Below are 17,026 nucleotides of genomic sequence, written 5' to 3'. Positions count from 1 at the left end.
CCCTGGTAAGGCCCTATAGGGTCCTGCTCTGTTTCAGTAGAACTGCCACAAAGCAAAACAAAATCATCACTGGAAAGGTATGGACAATATGAACAAAAAGAAAGGCGAGATCCCCGCAGGCCCAAAGGAGAGTGGTATTTCAGGAGTTGACCATCATCTGGATGTGGGACTGATAAAAGCAGGGAAAGTTAGGTGGAGAGGAAAGAGGAAGCCGAAGACCATGGTCCATCTGTAATTCATAAATTGATTTTTTTAAAGCCAGCTTAATTAAAACTAACAAATTTTTAGTAAGCATGGGGTATCAGAAAAAGCATACAATATCGACCCTGCCTTATAGGAAATTACCATCTTCAAGGACAATGCAAGACGTGCATATATTTTGGAAAGATTCCTCTCATTTCCTTCTTTTCTTTCGTCCTTTGACCGCTTTATCACGTTTGAAACGATGCAATTTGCTAACTTGCTTGATGATTATAAGGTAAGCCTCCTAAGGGCAGGGAGTATTGTCTCTTTTGCTGCATCTTCAGAATCTACAGCGTCCTGCACACTGCAAACAGCTGTATAAGATTTTGTTGAATGAATTGGAGAATCACAGCCTAGAGTAACATCGTCTTAACTTTCTGGCCTTGAATCTCTCTGGGCGGGCCAAGATCTCCCACTGTCAAACGCTAGGGGGCAGACCGAGATTAGAAAAGGAACAATTTTTTACCCCGGAGGGCAGCGTTCTCAACCTTTGCTAACGTCAGCATCACCTGGGTCGCCTTTAGACATACAGCACCGGGATGATGATGATGATGTTCAGTCGCCAAGTCGTGTCTAACTCTACCTCTGACTAAATCAGCATCTCCAGAGGGTGGGGCCCTGAGTGGGATAACGGAGACACGCTCCAAGGACGCGGCTGAACCTAGCCTCTGCGTCACACGCCGGTGCCGCCGGGTGCATTTTATCCACAGTAGATGTGATAGGCCAGTGTCGGAGTTAGCAACACTCCCGGCGCTGCTGATTGAGCGGGAACCTGGGGGGGATTCCAGCTTCTCGCCAATGAGTGGGGCTGCAGGCGCAGCGTGGCCCCGCCCCCGGGCAACGAGGCCCCGCCCTTGGACAGCGAGACTCCGCTCCCGGACTGCGTAGCCCCGCCCCCAGCCCCATTCCGCGGCCGTGGTACAAGGGTGTGGTCCGGGTGAGGGCCCGTCCGGCGCCGGAGCGCTCTCTTCGTCTTCGCGCTTTCCATTGCTTCAACTTCTCTCCACCGACCGGTGTGTGGGGCCCGGCTCTGTGGTCACGCGTACAGCGGCGGCCAAGCGTGATGAGGCGAGCGGCGCTGCGGTAGGTAGCCGGGCGCCTGACGGGGCGCGGACCCAGGGGCGCCCCCTCCCTCCCTCGGCGGTGCTAGCGGGCCCGGGCGGAAGGAGCGGGCCGCAGCAGGCGGAACTAATGCCGGGGGCTTATGGGCAGACAATAGGGTTGGGTAGGGAAGGGCACTAACGTACCGTGACCCCGCCGGCCTCGGGCGGGGCACCGCACCCCGCACCTGCGCGTCTCCTGGCCGGAGTTTGATGATAAAAGTGAAGCGACACTTGAAGGGAGGAAGTTGGGCGTTCCCTGACATTCCTTTCTCTTAGCTCTTCTGGGGTGTAGTGTGGAGTTAGCCTCTTGTCGGAAGGCTCGAATTTAGAAGTGCACATTACTTTTACCGCCCTCTACGCTTCTTTGCCGAGCATGTTTAAGGTTAAGTGCTTGACAGACTTGGACTCTGACTTGAGTGTGTTGTAATGTGGGTAGAGATTGCAGGGTACCTTCCAGCCTCTCAGGACCTCAGAACTGTGTGACTAGGTCTCCTGGTGCTGATTGAACTTAACCTTTACAGAGCAGCAAGACCCATAAGGCCAGGTGGGGGAGTGGCTTTGATTGGGCCACTTGGACAAGGAGGATGCCTTTTTGTGTAAGTCATCATCCCAGCTTGTCCAGTGACGGTTTAAGACTTTAGACTCCAGGGCATGTCTGGCTCTGTCCCAACCCGCCACACCGGAGCACTCCAGCTATTTCCGAGGTCTTTCTGCTTGGTTGCATCCCAGGGGGCCGACCCTTGTTGGAGCTTCTGAATTCATCCTGCTACAGGTGTACCAGCCCTCCCTGGTGTGGCCCACAGTGGTTCCGAGTGACGGAGATCCCCAGCCGTTCTCTTGGGGGCCCTGAATCTCTCTCATTGTCCCTGTGGACCCTGCTGTCAGTTGAAAAAGGTTCTCTGCATCTCTCTGTCTCTCATTTTCTCATTAACTTTGTTTTACTGCTTGAAGACAGGTTGAAAGTCATTAGGAGAAGAACCACAGTTGCCTTTAGCTTGTATTGACATGATGTGACAGGCCTTGTACAATCGCCAGGGTTTTGTCCATGTGCCTTCTCCCAGAAAGCCTGCCTTGATCTCTCCTCTCCTCCATTCAGAAGTCCTCCTTTTTTGCTGTGAGCTCCTTGTATAGCTGCCATTCCTTTCTTCTGATTCTTGTAGAACCTCAAGCAGGTACTCTGTTACTGTCTAGTGAGAGTACATAAATGAGTACAGACTGTCTGGCATGTTTAGGTTATTTGACTGGTGGGCGGTTTTTGTAGTTTCTTTTTTTCCCCTTACTGGTGGAAGAGTCACCTGTATTTGTTTAGTCTCTAAACTGAGGCATTTTTCCTAAATGGAGGGCCTGTGAGTGTCATTGCCTGGTTGTGTACTGAAAACTCTTCCCAGACACCCATCCTAAGCTTGGAACCCAGAACAGTTAAGACTTCTATTCACACCTGCATGTGACTTTGGTGACTCCCTTCGGTAGCCATGGAGAGGTTGGGTTCCTTAGTTTCCTTTCATTGGGAAGGTTCAATAACGGAGTCCTAGGGCCTGACTCTCCTAGAGGCCTCTTGACAGTTTCTGCTAAAGGCCTAGAGGTTTTGCTGTAGTTAAGACTCCAGAGGGCTTACTGGGGAGTAAACCAGTAACTGAGGTACTGAGATGTTAGGCAGTGGTTGAAGCATTCCACTACCCCCACCCCCCATCCCCGCCTTCTCAGTGTCTGGTAGATAGAGAAGTAGCCTAGGGTTATGAAAAGAGCAGCTTCCCTACATGTGTGGTGTGTGTTGGGGCTGAGGAGGGATCAGAAGAACTTGGCTCTATTCAGTGTGCTAGTTGACTGGCAGGGGAAAAGTCATCTAATTCCTTTGGGCCTTAGTTTTTCCAGGAGGTTGATCTGAATCACAATATTTTAAGTCTAGGGACCCATGGGGGTGTCAAAAGGGAGTGGTCTGTGAACCATCTGAAATAATATATACCATTGTGTGTATCAATAAAATATATCCCCCCACCCCAGCTACTAGGCATGAGGGGCCACAGGTTTCATCAGATTATCAGTAGGGACAACATGAAATTGTAGTGAAAAGTTACAATACACTGAATATTCACAGAATAGAAATTTGTTATATGGTTATGTGATTAGTATAATCAATGATTTTTTAAAAGAGCATTGACATTAGGCTTTCATTGTGCTACAGGGATGTATTTCCACATTTTTTATGGCAGTGTGCAAAGAGCAGGGCTGCAGAACCACAGTTTTCCAAATAATTTGACCCAAGTGTTTCTCTGTATTTATCAACTCCTTTCTTTACTATCTCCATTTGATACTCTATTCAGAGATGGTCCATTATAGTGCCTGGCTTATTCCCAAACTTCTGGTCATTTTTGACTTTTAGGGGAGACTTTGAAGAAGCATGCCTTTCTGGAATAGCTCATATTTTTTGAGGACTTGTCAGTGTACTAGGCATGTCCCTCACAGGTTAATGTGTGTTAACTTCTCTGTTTTACATATGAGGAGACTGAAGCTCAGAGAGGTTAGGTAACTTGCTCAAGGTCACTCAGCTAACAAGCAGCATGGTCAGGCTCTTAACCTCGTGTACTACACCGCTCTTCACTCAGGCAGAATGAGATGGTTTTCCTCAGTCTGCAGAAAATGCTGCTTTTTAAGGAACAAGAAAGAATGCTTGTATAAATGTGCATTCACCCAAATATGTGAGATGAGTTGTATAGCTCCTGTTAGTTTGTGATTAGTATTTGAAGTATTTACCCACTCAGAGTCAGATCTCATTTCTTATATTGTGATCATCTACTGCATCTATTATTATTCCCAGTTAATGTATTGAGGGCATGATTTTTTGCTCTTCCAGCTAATAGTGGCAATGGAAGATTTTTAGCTTTTTCCAGTGTGCTTTTTAAAACCCAATATATTCAGTTGCAGAATAGTAGTTTCTGAGACGGCAGAACGAAGGACCACATGCTCTATTTCCTTCAGTGAGGGGTTTGAACCTACAGAGAATACAGAAAGTGAAATAGTGAAAAAGTTCAGCTCATGTTCTGAGAAAATGCAAATTAGAAGGTCAAGAATAAGAAGATTGTGATATTAATCCACATATAAAAATACAGAAATGGAAAATTTATTGGGAAAAGATAAACCAAAACTGTGTAAGATAGAGTCTTGTTAGCTGTGTGATTGGAGAATAAACACAAAACCAAAAGCTGAACCCTTTAGGAAGCATTCTGGTCTTAGTGGATGAGCGGGGAGCATATCAGAGACAGTGTGATGTCTGGCTGGCTAAGGAGTTAATTTAGCCACTGAGCATGTGCTCCTTTCTGTATTCTTTGCAGTTAGAGTAGTTGACTTGGTGAAAGGACCAGGATTTGTTCTAGTAGCACATGGCTGAAAACTACATGGAGATTTTACCAGATATTTTTAGTTAGAGACCCTTTGTGAATGCTGTAATTCAGAAGAGAAATCTATAGTAGATTTGGACTCTAAAGAAAATAAGTTAGTTATTACTGAACCTGGCGTTAGGTAGTAAGAATTTACTAGTCACTTGAGCTGGAATGAATAACAATATCTGGGGTTTTGACATTTTCAATGCCTTGCCTTAGTCCACTGGGCTCTCAACAGATCAGTCTGTCAGTCCCTGATACTATATGTGTGTTATCCCTGATAGCAGAGTGTGTGGTTAGGAGTCAAAACTTATGTACTAGCCAAAATCAAGTTAAACAGCTTGTTTTGGGGGAACAGGTTAACCATATTTGGGTGAATACCTTGGATTTTAGGAAATTTCTGCTTAAGTACAATAAATACTCTCTTTGAGTAACCCTGGAAAGGGTTAATTCTGTTTTCAAAGTTGATTGACTTTTAATTGGGTTTAGTTTATTTATTGAGGAAGTATGGTATGACAATAACCAAATAAATATTCTTTGTTTACTCAGCTGTTTACCAAATAGATTCTGGGCTCCTGAAGCTAATAAGTTAGAACCCTGAAACCTGGTCGATATCTTTTATTTATTTATTTTGTAGATTGTTAACCTAATTTACTCTTATTGGAGAGATGGTTTATGGTGTAGCCTCATAAGCAAATATACATACACTTGAGAAACAAGTGCAGACACTGTAAAGACAGTATTTACTAAGAGTGTGCAATGGCAAAGTGCTCCTGAGGAGGCACAGATCTTTGGGATTGTGAGTAAAGAAGCCATGGAACCTTCTCTAAGTGTGTTTCTTCTTGTTTTATAGGCTTTGTACCCTGAGCAAGGGGCTGCTTGCTCCCAGCAGAGGACTGACTCAAGAACCTCAGAACCTGGAGAATGTCTTCCACATCAGTGAAGGCAAGCATGTGTACTTACCCTTTAGGCCCATATAGGGAAAAAAAAAAACCCCTGTTTTATTTGAGAGGCATGTAGATAGACAGTTAGGGCAAATGAGGCACAGTAAAGGTTGCTTTTTCATAAGCTTATCATTTATAAAATGACCAAGATAGCTTTGGATAGAAATCACATTCAGAACTTGACCTTTGGTTCCTGCAAGCCTTAGGGACTGAGCTTTTAGTTAAATGATTTTTACGTCCTCTGTGTAGGTACTGAAGGGGAAGGCATGGAAAAAAAGATGTAATTCATGAGCAGGAGATAGGCCCTTCAGTTGTACCAACTAAAGACTCCTAGCCTGTAGTTTTGTTAGAGATATCCTATTAATCTATGGTTAATCGAAGTTTTTTCAGTTACTAATACGATATGGAAACTATGGATATCTGTGTCATTGTAGGAATATTCATTATAATGAAAATTATGGCTTCTTTAAAGGATCCAAATATATATATGTATATTTTATGTATATTTAAAATTTTGTGTGTATATATATATGTATATATATACACACACATATATATATATTTAAAATTTACTTTGTTTTCTTGGCCCTCAGCACCTGCCTCTCTTTTTAAACTCATTATAAACTAATAATAATAGTTTTTATCACTGAGCATCAGTAATCTGTGTACTATTTGGGATACTTTCTGTCCATTCTTTTATTTAAAGGACTTGAGAGGAAAAAAAAGTCAGAAATAAGACTAATTTACTGATGGATATTTTTGGCACAGTACTCTATGGTTTTATTGTAATTAGAGTTTGGACCTAATTTATGGTATATAACAGTTGGGTTTTTTTGGCCACACTGTGTGGCTTGCAGGATCTTAGTCCCTGATCAGAGGTTGAACTCAGGCCCCAGCAATGAAAGTACAAAGTTCTAACCACTGGATCACCAAGGAATTTGCTATGACAGTTGTTTGATAGAAAAATCAACCACTTTTTCATGAAAAGTAAAATGCATGTTCGTCTAAGCATATTTGGTTTTGATCGCTTAGTTTTTGAAGGAACAAGGATTGCTGTATGTAATTTTCTATAACAAGAATGTATATTTTAAAATGCTAGATAACAATGCATTAACTCAAAACATTATTTAAAATCCTATAGATTTATTTTTTAATGTTGACTAACTACTGTTTAATCTATTTCCCCTTTATCCATATAGCATGTTCACCTATACATGTGAATCACGGTGTGTGTGTGGTAATTGGTATCAGCTCTTTTTTTAAGTGCTTAAATTTTTTTTGCAGTAAATCTTGCAGTTTGGGGCAATGGGCATCAACTAAACTTAAATTGCTTTCTTTGCCTTTCCTTTTTTGCTTCATTTTCCTTGCCTCAAATTTTCTAACATTTAGGGTAATGTAAATAAATGTATGAGAAATCAATTAGAGTGAGACTCAAATTTTGATATTAGTCCCACTGCCTATAAGAAGATAGGCTGGGATTCTGTTCATAATGTCTTCATCATAAAGGGACTCCTACTGACGCTGATACATGGCCTCATCTCATGAATAATCAGAGTTACCCTTTTCTGCTTATTTATAAGGAAAAAAGTTTGGGTTTTTCCGTTCCATCTTATGGAAAACCCGATCTTTTTGGCCAGCCCAATAAGTCCCAGTGATTGACACAGGATATTCTTTTCTGCACTAAGGAAGGAGAAGGAAATGGCAACCCACTCCAGTATTCTTGCCTAGAGAATCCTGTGGACAGAGGAGCCTGGTGGGCTGCTGTCCATAGGGTTGCACAGAGTCGGACACGACTGAAGTGACTTAGCAGCAGCAGCAGCACTAAGGAAACAGTAATTGTTTCAAGTTCTGGGGACTCAGAGGCCTGATCCCTTCCCTGAGCTGTTTGTTTATGGCATTAAATGGAAATTCATGGCTCTTTGAAGATTTTGAATGCATGACTCACTTTTTGAAGTTCTGGAGCTCATTGCTGTAATCCAGTTCTCACATTCTTAGTTTCATGGAATGACCTCTTTGTTTTTATTTCAGTTCGAGATAAGTTGCGGGAGATAGTAGGAGCATCCACAAACTGGAGGTATGCACTCTGTGTTCATTCTTTCTTCTATCTATGGAGTGGTATGCCAGGCTTATTTAGGCTCAGTTGATGCTCCCATTGTAGGAATGGGGGAAACCCATTGTTAAGAAATGGATTGAGAGGTTTTTTCACTTGGGGGAGAAGATCAACATTCCAGCAATACTCATCAGTTGATGCTTTGTTGTCATAAAATCATGTAATTTACATGTACTCTACATTTTTCAAAGTGCATTCAGGTATATTACCTCACTGATTGTCAGTGAAACTTAGAACATGCTTATGACATATGTTTCTGTTCCTTTTTGCGTATGATGAGACTGAAACTCAGACATTGAACGATTGAGTACTGGGGTTTGGAACTTGACCCCAAGTTTCCTGGTTCATCTGTTTAATGAAGCATGACTCCTTTATTGCTTCTTATGAGTTCACAATTAACCAGATCTCCCATACAATCTTTATCTCTCAGTATTTCCTTGTTGTAAAATAGGGTAGTATCCCTCTTGGTGCACAGAATTTTGAGGCTAAAATGAGATAAAGAGAAAGCACAGTAATAATAATCTATTGTTGGTATAAAAATTACCTAATGACTTCTTTTTATCTCACTGTATGAAAAATTTCAATTTACTGAAATGTGGGAAAAATGAATACCTTTTGTTCCCACCATCTGAATTGGGAACTTAGGAACATTTTTCCAAATTTGCCAATTTACATATACTGGATATATAGGTTCACGACACTTCATGTTCCAGTACATCTCTAATAAATAAATATGCTTTCCTGTGTAACAAAATAAGCAGTTGTAAATCTCCAGTAAGTAAGATGTTCTCTCATGTGGTGAAATTGACAGTAATTCCCTAATAGTATATTATTCATCCATATTCAGCATTCCTCCATTGTTCCCCACGTATTTTTTATAACTTTTAATAAAAATCAAGATCCATTAAACGATTGTATGCTTATGACGCTCTTGTCTCCCCTAATGTAGAATAATAATTACCCTTGCCCCCTTGCCTCCTTTTTTATCCCTATGAGTTTAACTTTAAAGAGGCCAAGCCATTTGTCTTGTTGAATGTTCCATATTCTGGACTTACCTGGTTCCATTTGTAGGCTCCACCTCTCTGGCAGTTATACTTCATAAGTAAGCTTAGAAAGACAGCTTAATGAGTGATACTGTGAACATTTTAGTTCCCTATCCCCTTGTGTGTCTCTTCTCTTCCACCTTAATCGTCTCTTCTTTTTCTTCCCTTTCTGTCTTCTTTTCATATTATCTTCCTCTTTACCTTTTGGTCTGCCTTCCAAACCTCTTTTGGATATACTCCATTTTTCCTCCTCTGTCTCTCTTTCCTGAAATTGAAGGCAGAGAGAGAGAGAGAGAGCTGGGGCACAGAAAAAACGAGACTTGTCCAGGTGAGAAATGGGAATATGGAGTTCAGTGGCCATGTTGTTCTTTAGTGCATTTACATATATATTTATATATATATTTTTATTATGTCCATTTCTGTATTTTTAGTTTGATTTCCAAGATTCTGTTCTTTGAATACACTTTTTGATGAGGGTGAATGTATCGTTCATTTGGATATATCTGTATCACTTACAAGTGTATTTTTCTTATCTACTAGGCTGAGAAATTATAAAAGAAATTTTTAATTTCACCAAGTGGCAGGTGGGAAGGGAGGGAAGGAAAAGGAGATGAGGTAGGTCCAGACCTGCCCTTTCCTCCTTTCATGGTGTCTGACTGGCCTGTATAGCACTGAAGTTGTGGGAGAGCAGGTTCCTGTGTTTCATGAAGCTTGTATCCTTTCTTCTCAGAGACCATGTGAAAGCAATGGAGGAAAGAAAACTACTTCATAGTTTCCTGGCTAAGTCACAAAAAGGACTGCCTCCTAGGACCATGAAAGACAGTTACATTGAAGTTCTCTTGCCTTTGGGCAGTCAGCCTGAATTACGAGAGAAATATTTGACTGTTCAAAACACCGTAAGGTAACACAGCACTATTTTTGCTTGTGCCATTTGTTTTTATTTTATTTCCTTTCTTTGTTATAATTTTGAGATCTGTTCACTTATTTAAAATGTGTCATTATCTGTTTTTTAATATATTCAGAGAATTGTACAACCATCACCATAATAAATTTTAGTAGATAATTATCACCCCATGATGTGTTATTTTTTTTACAGGGTGATCATCATGATTTTCATTTCATCACAGTTTTCTTTATTTCACAGGTTTGGTAGGATTCTTGAGGATCTTGACAGCCTAGGAGGTACTGATATTTTAATATTTTTGAATAGGGACTTACATCAATACATTGATGCCTCTGGCTGGAAAAGGTCTTTTTATTCTTTAACTTGCACAGATGAAGATATTCTAAAAGAGCAGGAAAAGAATGGCATCTGCTAATTCTGAATTGTCGTAATTATTTAGTTAAATTTACTGAAAAGTGACAGAGTACAAGGAGTTGTTCTTCCCTGAATCATGTGAGAGTATGTTGATGACACGATGCACATCACCCCCAAACATTTTCACATGTGTTTCCTACAAACAAGGACATTCTCCTTCATCACTACAAGATAACCCTCAAAATCAAGAAATTAACACTGACATTTAGACAGTCTAATCCTCAGACCCCATTCAACTTTGGCCAGAGTTCCTTTATAGCAGGAGGATCCACTTCTGAATCACGTGTTGCATTTAGTTGTTGTGTCACAGATAGTTCGTCAGTTTTTCCCTGAATTTCATGACCTTGATACTCTTGAAGGTTATACGCCAGTTCTTTTGTGGAATTTCTTTTAATTTGGTTTTGTTTGATGCTTCCCCAAGATTAGATTTGGGACATGCATCTTTGACTGGAGTGACACAGAAGGGATGCTGTGTTTCTGTTGCATCTTAGCAGATAGTGCATAATTCTAATTTGTCCTATTCCTGAGATGTTATCTTTGATTCCTTGGTGAAGGTGGTGTCTGCCAGGTTTCTTTGCTGTAAAGTTACTGTTTTCCCCTTTTTAATTAATAAGTACCTTGTTGGGACTTGTGAAAATCCCATTCCTCATCAGACTTTTATCAATTATTTTAAACTCAGTAGGGACTCAGGGATTCCTATGTTGCTGAATGGATTAGAATGTATTTCTGTCATCTGTTTTGATGTTCAGATTGTCCCAGGACTGTTTCTGTCCCTTCGTGCTGACTTCTGTGGGTTTTTTTGTGTTTGTTTTTTCTTTCTTGGATGTGTCCCCATCATTCTCTGAGCACTTCATCACTTTTTGGCACAAGATCTTCTAGGCTCATTTCTACTTTTTGTGCTCCAGTCCTGGAATCAGCCAAATCTCTGAGGAGCCCTGGATCTTTTCAGTGGAGAAATCAAGATCTGAGTGCTAGAGTGGTCATTGTTGCTGGGGTATCACTATTCCAATGCTCTTTTAGTATCTGAGCTGGGGAATATATGCACATACATGTTCATTTACATTTATACCTGCCTGCCAATCTATCTCTTTCCTTCTTTCCATCTGCCTATATCTCTGTTTGTCTGTCTGTTGGAACCCTGGATTCATACCGATAGTCCCAATTCTAATCTAGCCACAGGTTCATTCTTTATTTCTCCCTTTTCACATTTGTAATTCCCTTCTCCAGCTGGCTCCATTATCCAGAATATAGTTACTTATTTGATCAGTTCCCCGGTATGTATCCAGTTTCATATCACTGCTGCCTCAAAATCCTCATGGACGCTCCCCTCACCTCGCCGGGGTGCGGCTCTGTACCAGGTCACCCTCTGCAGGTCACCCTCCTCCCTGTGCTCGGGCTGTAGCATGGTGCGCCATGGCTCTCGTTTCCTCACTGCGTGTCCTCCTGACCCCACTTGGGCTTCTGCACTCGATTTGGGGCCTTTGGACTGAACTGTTGGGAAAGCATTTAAAGAAAGACTCTGTTAATCTTTAAAATAGAGACATAAATCCATTGTTGGGCTTACACCTAGCTACGTTTTCTTGAAATTAATAAACTTGCTTAAAAATTCATGAGTTAGTTAATGTTAGTCGCTCAGTTGTGTCCGACTCTATGCGACACTGTGGACAGTAGCCCACCAGGCTCCTCTGTCCATGGAATTCTCTAGGCAAGAATACTGGAGTGGGTTGCCATTTCCTTCTCCAGGGGATCTTCTGGACCCAGGAATCAAACCCATGTCTCCTCTGTCTCCTGCATTGTAGGCGAGTTCTTTACCACTAGTACCACCTGGGAAGCCCTAAAATTTCTTACTGGCTCTTAAAAAAAGATCTCTCTCTCTCTCACACACTCTCACTTGACTTTGGTTTACTTAAGTTCAGTTCAGTCGCTCAGTTGTGTCCAACTCTTTGCAACCCCATGAATCGTAGCACGCCAGGCCTCCCTGTCCATCACAAACTCCCGGAGTTTACTCAAACTCTGCCCATCGAGTCAGTGATGCCATCCAGCCATTTCATCCTCTGTCGCCCCCTTCTCCTCCTGCCCCCAATCCCTCCCAGCATCAGGGTCTTTTCCAATGAGTCAACTCTTCGCATGAGGTGGCCAAAATATTGGAGTTTCAGCTTCAGTATCAGTCCTTCCAGTGAACACCCAGGACTGATCTCCTTTAGGATGGACTGGTTGGTTTACTTAGGTGTCCCTAAATAAATCGACTTCCCTGGTAGCTCAGACGATGAAGAATCTGCCTGCAATGCCTGCCAGTGAAGGACACACCAGTTTGATACCTGGGTTGGGAAGATCCCCTGGAGAAGGGAATGGCTACCCACTCCAGTATTCTTGCCTGGAGAATTCCATGGACAGAAGAATCTGGTGGGCTACAGTCTAGGGGGTCACAAAGAGTTGGACATGACTGAGTGACTAACACTTAGCTTAAATACACAAACTCCCCTACTACTGTTCTGTTTTTCTTCATCACCTCATGTAGATGGCTAGTCCCTTTTACTTGTTCATTTGATACTGTTCCATCCCTTTCTTCAAGAAACCCGCCTTTTGTCACATACACTTTCTCCCTCGTATCTCAAGCCTTTGCTCAATTTCACTTTTCCCTCAGTTTCTAAACATATTCAAGGCTCTTGAGTCTTACAATGAAAAACAGGTAAAATCCCCTTCCCTTATAGCACTCTCCAGTTTTCTTTCCCTCTCACTTGAGAGCTAACTTTGTGTTCTGGCTTCTGCTCCTCTATGTCATTGAGCTGATCATGCCAAACAGTCTGTTGCTGCCTTACTGCGTGATCTCACAGGTGCTTCTCGGCATACATGACCCCTTTGCAGCTCCTGACAATGTCAAACTCACCTGTGGGCGTTGGTGGTATTTCCTCCCACCTCTCAGGCTGCTACTTCCCAGTCTCCTTTGTAGCTTCCTCTTTCTCTGTTGATCCTTTAAATGTTGCTGATCTCCAGGGTGTTGTCTTCTGCCCCTTTTTGTTGTTGATAGATGCACTTTTTCTATAAATCTCGAATCCCATTGCTTCAATTGTTCTCAGTATTGTTGTTGAATTGTGCAGTGTTCGACCTCATGGATACCAGACTTCCCTGTCCCTCACCATTTCCCGGAGTTTGCTTAAACTCATGTCCATTGAGTCAGTGATACCATCCAACCATCTCATCCTCTGTCGTCCCCTTCTCCTCCTATATTAGCTATATTTATTTCATTAAAATGTACTTAAATAAAAACCAGTATAAAGAGGCAAAAACATGAGAACAGGAAAAATTCACCATGAAAATACAAAAATTCCAAACCTGCTTGCACCTAGTAATAGTCTTAGTTCAAAATGGATTGCTAAATTTGACTACTTTAAATTGAAAAACTCCCATATGACCAAAGACACTATTAACAACAACAAAAACCCTAGCATGTGTCTGCAAGAAAAAGTAACAAAAAAGATGAAGAAAATAAACTATATAAAAGGGTTACTACAAATGAATAAGGAAAAGATAACGAAGCCAATCAAAAATGGGGGCTTCCCTGGTGGCTCAGTGATAAGGAATCCACCTGCCAATGCAGGGGACACAGGTTCAATCCCTGGTCGGGGAAGCTCCCACATCCCACAGAGCAACTAAGCCCGTGCACCACAACTTCTGAGCCCACGTGCCACAATGACTGAAGCCCACTCGCTTGGAGCCTGTGCTCCACAACAAGAGAAGCTCTGTCGTCCTCTTCTCCTTCCGCCTTCAATCTTTCCCAGCATCGGGGTCTCTTTGTATCAGGTGGCCAAAGTATTGGAGCTTCAGTATCAGTCCTCCCAGTGAATATTCAGGGTTTATTTCCTTTAGGATTGACTGGTTTGATCTTCTTGCTGTCCAAGGGACTCTCAAGAGTCTTCTCCAACACCATGGTTCAAAAGCATCAATTCTAGTGTGGGAGCTTCATAAGGAACATTTCCTGGCCTGCCCTTGTGAGTTGCAGACCAGTTTGTCCTCCTGCCTTTTGGCCGTCTTCATTTGGATCTGCCATGGACTTCCTGAATTCAGTGTGTTGAAAATAGTCCACTCTGCTCTTCCTGTGTATATCCTTTTTCTCAGTGAATGGTACATCATCTTCACTCATGCAAGTTAGATACCTGAGTTAATTAAAGACTTGTCAAACCTGCCTTCTTCTTAGCTCTTGGATCTTTTCTCTTGTCTTCATTTCTACTAATGTGCCGTAGGCCAGACACTTACAGTTTCCTTTCTGGGTACCATAAAGGTTTGTAAATGGAGTTTCTTGCCTTTCACTCCTCATCCCCCTCCTAGTACATCCTTTAGCAGGTGCATGGATGGAAGAGTTTATTGTTACTCAACAGATACTGAGCACAGACCCGGTCCTAAGGGTTGATGATACAAATTTGAATGAATCATAGGGTAGGCAGGGATGCTATTGAAGAAGTACACTACAATTTTAAATGAGTTGATATTTGTAAGGTATATTGAGTCATGCTTGGCACCTGTACATACTTGTTAAAATATGGGAAGTACACAGATCACCACGGGGTAGTGTAGGAGCCGAGGGTATTATGGGGAAGGAGGGAGAGCTCTAAGCCAAATAATAGCTTCATGATTCTGGAAGAGTCAAGAGGAAAACAGGTAGGTGACTCCTTGTCATTTATTTCTCTTTTTTGAAGAAGTTTGGTGTTTTCAGACTTGTGTGTTGGGGGTCTTTTTCTGACTTAGGCACTATACCTCGGTTGAGTGATGATAAGCCACCTGGTAGACCTGGGCTTTGGGCTTCAGTTTCCTCATCAGAGCTAAAATTCAACAGACAGATTAGAGGATTTCTAGATGTCATTAATGTATCAAAATCTTTGGTTCTAGGATATGACCAGTAGTGGGATATGGGGATTTGGGTCTTCAAAACCAGATAAGACTGTTTATGAATTTCAAGGAGTGAATTGTGAACATTAAAAAATAATTTTGCTTTTTCCTTTATTTGTTTCTCTTCTCTTTTCCTACAGTTCTTATTTGCTACATGCACAACAAAATTCATTCAGCTAAGATGTCTCCTTTATCAATAGTTACAGCCCTGGTGGACAAGATTGGTAAGTGATAGTATTTTCTTGACATACTTAGAATTTTTAGTAATTATGAAATATTGATATTAGAGGAAATAGTTTCCTTTTATGGAGGAATTTTTTAATGTATATATGTATATGCATATGAAAATGTCAGCTATGTACCAACATGTTTTTTATAATTATCTTCGAGTGGAAGGGTTTTGCATGATTCTGGTTTCACTTTTTATATTCTTTGCATTGCCTTATTTTTCAGAAAGACATACACATGTCTTCAGTATGTCAAAAAGGAATCATATTTTTAGTTTTCAAGACAGAAAAGGAATATAATGGAATTTATGAAAATTTCAAGTGAAATATGTCCATTTGCAGTACAGAAAAGTTGGAGTATGGTTTGTGCTCAGGTTGATTTTCTGTTTTGTAGATATGTGTAAGAAGAGTTTGAGCCCAGAACAGGACATCAAGTTCAGCGGTCATGTTAGTTGGGTTGGGAAGACGTCCATGGAAGTGAAGATGCATATGTTCCAGGTGTGTCTGTGCCCAAAGTCTGCCCCCTTTTTCTAATACAGCCAGCTAGCCTCAGTGAAAGAAAAGCTTACTTACCTGTCTATCCATAGACAGGTATATAGTTTTATAAGTTTTCCACTTATAGAAGAGCAATTCAAGTTCACTTCAAACAGATGGTGTATTAGTATCCTCCTGAACAAAGACTGACAGATTATTTGGTGTTTATGCTTAGTGTTTATTATTTTCAAATCATATATGGCTCCATGTTAAGGTACTTGTTTCTGGTTTTACCCCAGAGAATTTCACAACAGTCTGAGTTCTGTTAAACATAAATAGAATTGATCACTGTTAGTTTCTTAGGGCTGCTGTAGCAAAGTACCATGAACCAGATGGCTTAAAACAACAGAAATTAATTGGTGTATAATTGCAAGGCTAGAAATCCAAAATTAAGGTCTCAGCAGGACCATGCTCCCTCTAAAACCTGTATAGGAGAAGCCTTCTTTGCTTCTTTCTAGCTTCTAGTGGTTTGCTGGCTTTTTGGCATTCCTTGGCTTGTAACACTCATTGTCTTCCTTCTTCATTACATATCACTTTCCTCTTGTGTTTCTATGTCTCTTCTATTCTTATAAGGGCATCAATAATACTGGATTAAGGGCCCATCTACTCCAGTGTGACTTCATCTTACCTGATTATATCTGCAACAACCCTATGTCTAAATATAGTCACCTTCACCTGTACTGAGGGTTAGGACATCAACATATCTTATTGGGGGACACAGTTCAACCCATAACAGTCACTTAGATTACTGTAGCATCTAGGAACAGCCTCTCTTATGAGCACAAGTCAGAACAGCTATTATAAGGTAATGAAGAAGGACTTCATTGGTGGCCTAGTGGCTGAGACTCTGTGCTCCTGATGCAGGGGCCGGCCCAGGTTTAGTCCCTTGTCAGGGGACTAGATCCTACATGCTGTAACCAAGAGTTTGAATGCTGCTAAGACTCGGCACAGCCAAATAAATTAATAAATGTTTTTTTTAAAAAGAGATGAAGGAATTTGTCAAGAAAAAATACCTCGAAGATAATAGTACAGAAATCAAATAATTCAGAATATATTCAAGATTTCATTGTGAAAACTTATCTAAGAACAACTTAGTTATATCAGGGTATTAGATGGATCTATCATTCAGATACATTTTTCTTCTCTGTTATGAAATTATGAAGCATTTCACCTTTTGGAAAAAGTCTGAAGGTTGCTCTGCACTAATTAAAATTATTTTGTCAAAATCAGTTCAGTCGCTCAG

General features: G+C 41.3%; 1 protein-coding gene across 1 annotated transcript in view; it reads left to right on the top strand.

Annotated features, from left to right (window-relative positions):
* The first annotated feature begins 1,136 nt into the window (after nucleotides 1-1,136).
* Nucleotides 1,137-17,026, top strand: part of ACOT9 (acyl-CoA thioesterase 9) — a 30,321-nt gene continuing 14,431 nt past the window's right edge. Inside the window, exons 1-7 of the mRNA XM_043457960.1 lie at nucleotides 1,137-1,326; nucleotides 5,577-5,668; nucleotides 7,696-7,741; nucleotides 9,551-9,721; nucleotides 9,965-10,002; nucleotides 15,163-15,246; nucleotides 15,644-15,747. Coding sequence (XP_043313895.1) covers nucleotides 1,307-1,326; nucleotides 5,577-5,668; nucleotides 7,696-7,741; nucleotides 9,551-9,721; nucleotides 9,965-10,002; nucleotides 15,163-15,246; nucleotides 15,644-15,747 — 555 coding nt within the window. The 5' untranslated portion in view covers nucleotides 1,137-1,306. The remainder of the gene's footprint in view (nucleotides 1,327-5,576; nucleotides 5,669-7,695; nucleotides 7,742-9,550; nucleotides 9,722-9,964; nucleotides 10,003-15,162; nucleotides 15,247-15,643; nucleotides 15,748-17,026) is intronic.

Source organism: Cervus canadensis, chromosome X (genome assembly GCF_019320065.1).
Source record: "Cervus canadensis isolate Bull #8, Minnesota chromosome X, ASM1932006v1, whole genome shotgun sequence".
NCBI classification, from domain to species: Eukaryota; Metazoa; Chordata; class Mammalia; order Artiodactyla; family Cervidae; genus Cervus; species Cervus canadensis.
This window is presented reverse-complemented; position numbering and strand designations above follow the sequence as displayed.